The following is a 2,062-nucleotide window of genomic DNA, read 5'->3' on the forward strand; positions in this document are numbered from 1 at the left end:
CCCCCAGCATCTCCAGGTGGCTTCAGTGGGGACCCTGCGGTCCTAACCATCTGTCTTCCACTAGCCCCCAGCATCTCCAGGTGGCTTCAGTGGGGCCAGATCAGCCAAGAGTCCCTTTGTCCCTTCAGAGGGGCGGGGGCCCCTCCCGGTCGGCCCAGCCAGTGCAGGCGTCTGTTTAAGAAGCACCCGTCACGTGGCACCAGGCTTCCCCATAGGGCTGTTGTCACCCACTGCCAGTTTCCTTTAAGAGATATTTCCCACTGTTTTCCCTTTAAGTTGGTCTTTTCTGTTACCACATCAATGACGGCTTGTGCGGTCTGCATGAATGTCTCTAAAATACTTTGATGTGTTTCTGGTGGAGCTGTATTTGGGTGGCCCCAGTGTCTGCCTCCAAAGAGCCTCTGCTCCTCTAGTCCTGGCCCTGCGTCCTCCATGCTTATCCTTGAAATGTGGGTGGTGGCCGACTTGCTGTGTCGTCAGTACCGCAGTGATGAGCCCCACTTCTTGTATAATCTCTCCCCAGAAGGCTCTTTCAAGCTGGAGAACTTGGACTCATTAGTAGACAGAAGAGGAAATGCCCACAGGCTAGAGGGGTTTCTGAGACAACCTGTGCTCCTGACAGAGTAGCAGAGACGCAGGTATCCCCAGAAAGCCACGGAGAGAGGGTAAGACCAGGTGAGCTGCTCTGGCAGCCCCATTCCCAAGAGGAACCTGCTCTGGGCATGTGGAAGGGGCATTTTGACCAGAAGTAGATCACCAGCCTCAAAAGCCTTCTGTGGTGCCAGAAAGCACACGGCTTCCTGCTGGACAAGGGTAAGGACAGTATGACCTCTCGAGAGGGAAATCTGTCATTACCTGTCAAAATGATTTAATGAACACGCTTTTTGATCTGGCACTTCTACTCCCAGAAATTCTAAAGGCCCATGATGGTGATATACAAAGGCAAGGGAGCAAAGATACGTGGACAGAGATGCTCTCTGCCCCATCATTTATATTAGCAAAACCTGGAACAGCCTAGTGTCCCTCGGTAGGAGAATGGTGAAACTGACTGTGGCACATCCATATAATGGAATACTATGCAGCCATTAAAAAGAGTGAAGTGGCCGGGCGCGGTGGCTCAAGCCTGTAATCCCAGCACTTTGGGAGGCCGAGATGGGCGGATCACAAGGTCAGGAGATCAAGACCATCCTGGCTAACATGGTGAAACCCTGTCTCTACTAAAAATACAAAAAACTAGCCGGGCGAGGTGGCGGCGCCTGTGGTCCCAGCTACTTGAGAGGCTGAGGCAGGAGAATGGCGTAAACCCAGGAGGCGGAGCTTGCAGTGAGCCGAGATCGCGCCACTCACTCCAGCCTGGGTGACAGAGTGAGACTCCGTCTCAAAAAAAGAAAAGTAAAGAAAATGAGCATGGTGGGTCTTTTCTAGATTCCCACGTGTGACTAGAATAACAAGTGTAACAACAAACTAGAAGGCCTGAAATCAGAACGAAATCTCAGGTGAACTGTTTGTCTGCATGTTCAGCTTCCCTCGGCAGCCAGGGCTGTGCAGGACGGATCCCCAAACCCTTCTCCGCCTCCCTGAAGACGCCAGTGTGCCTCTTCCCTGCCAGAGGCTCGCTGGGGCTGTGGCCTCGGGTGTTGAGCCCGTGGGAAGCCTGCCCGAGCCCGCGGGAGGGAGGCCACAGCTCACACCACAGCTGGCTCTGATGTCTGCCCTCCCCTTTCTTCCCCAGACTACTGGTGCCTGGATGATCTGTACCGGGAGATGGTGAGGTGCTATGTGGAAATCGTCGAGAAGCTTCCAGAACGCCGGCCAGACCCAGCTACCATTGAAGGCTGTGCTCAGCTGAAGCCCAATAACTACCTCCTCGCCTGGCACACGCCGTTCAACGAAAAGGGTCAGAGAAATCCTCTCCTTGCCTCCTAAAGCTACCTGGCTGGGGACCCTGTGGTCCTAACCGTCTGTCCTCCACTAGCCCCCAGCATCTCCAGGTGGCTTCAGTGGGGACCCTGCGGTCCTAACCATCTGTCTTCCACTAGCCCCCAGCATCTCCAGGTGGCTT

At 54.5% G+C, this 2,062-nt stretch overlaps 1 protein-coding gene across 2 annotated transcripts in view; it reads left to right on the plus strand.

Moving 5' to 3' along the window:
* ADPRHL1 (ADP-ribosylhydrolase like 1) overlaps window positions 1-2,062 on the plus strand; it is a 31,323-nt gene that overhangs the window by 14,007 nt on the left and 15,254 nt on the right. For both annotated transcript variants that reach the window (XM_011979425.1, XM_011979427.1), the window contains exon 2: window positions 1,733-1,897. In XM_011979425.1, the coding sequence (XP_011834815.1) occupies window positions 1,733-1,897 (165 nt within the window). The remainder of the gene's footprint in view (window positions 1-1,732; window positions 1,898-2,062) is intronic.

The sequence above is a fragment of the Mandrillus leucophaeus genome, unplaced genomic scaffold (assembly GCF_000951045.1).
Source record: "Mandrillus leucophaeus isolate KB7577 unplaced genomic scaffold, Mleu.le_1.0 Scaffold201, whole genome shotgun sequence".
NCBI classification, from domain to species: domain Eukaryota; kingdom Metazoa; phylum Chordata; class Mammalia; order Primates; family Cercopithecidae; genus Mandrillus; species Mandrillus leucophaeus.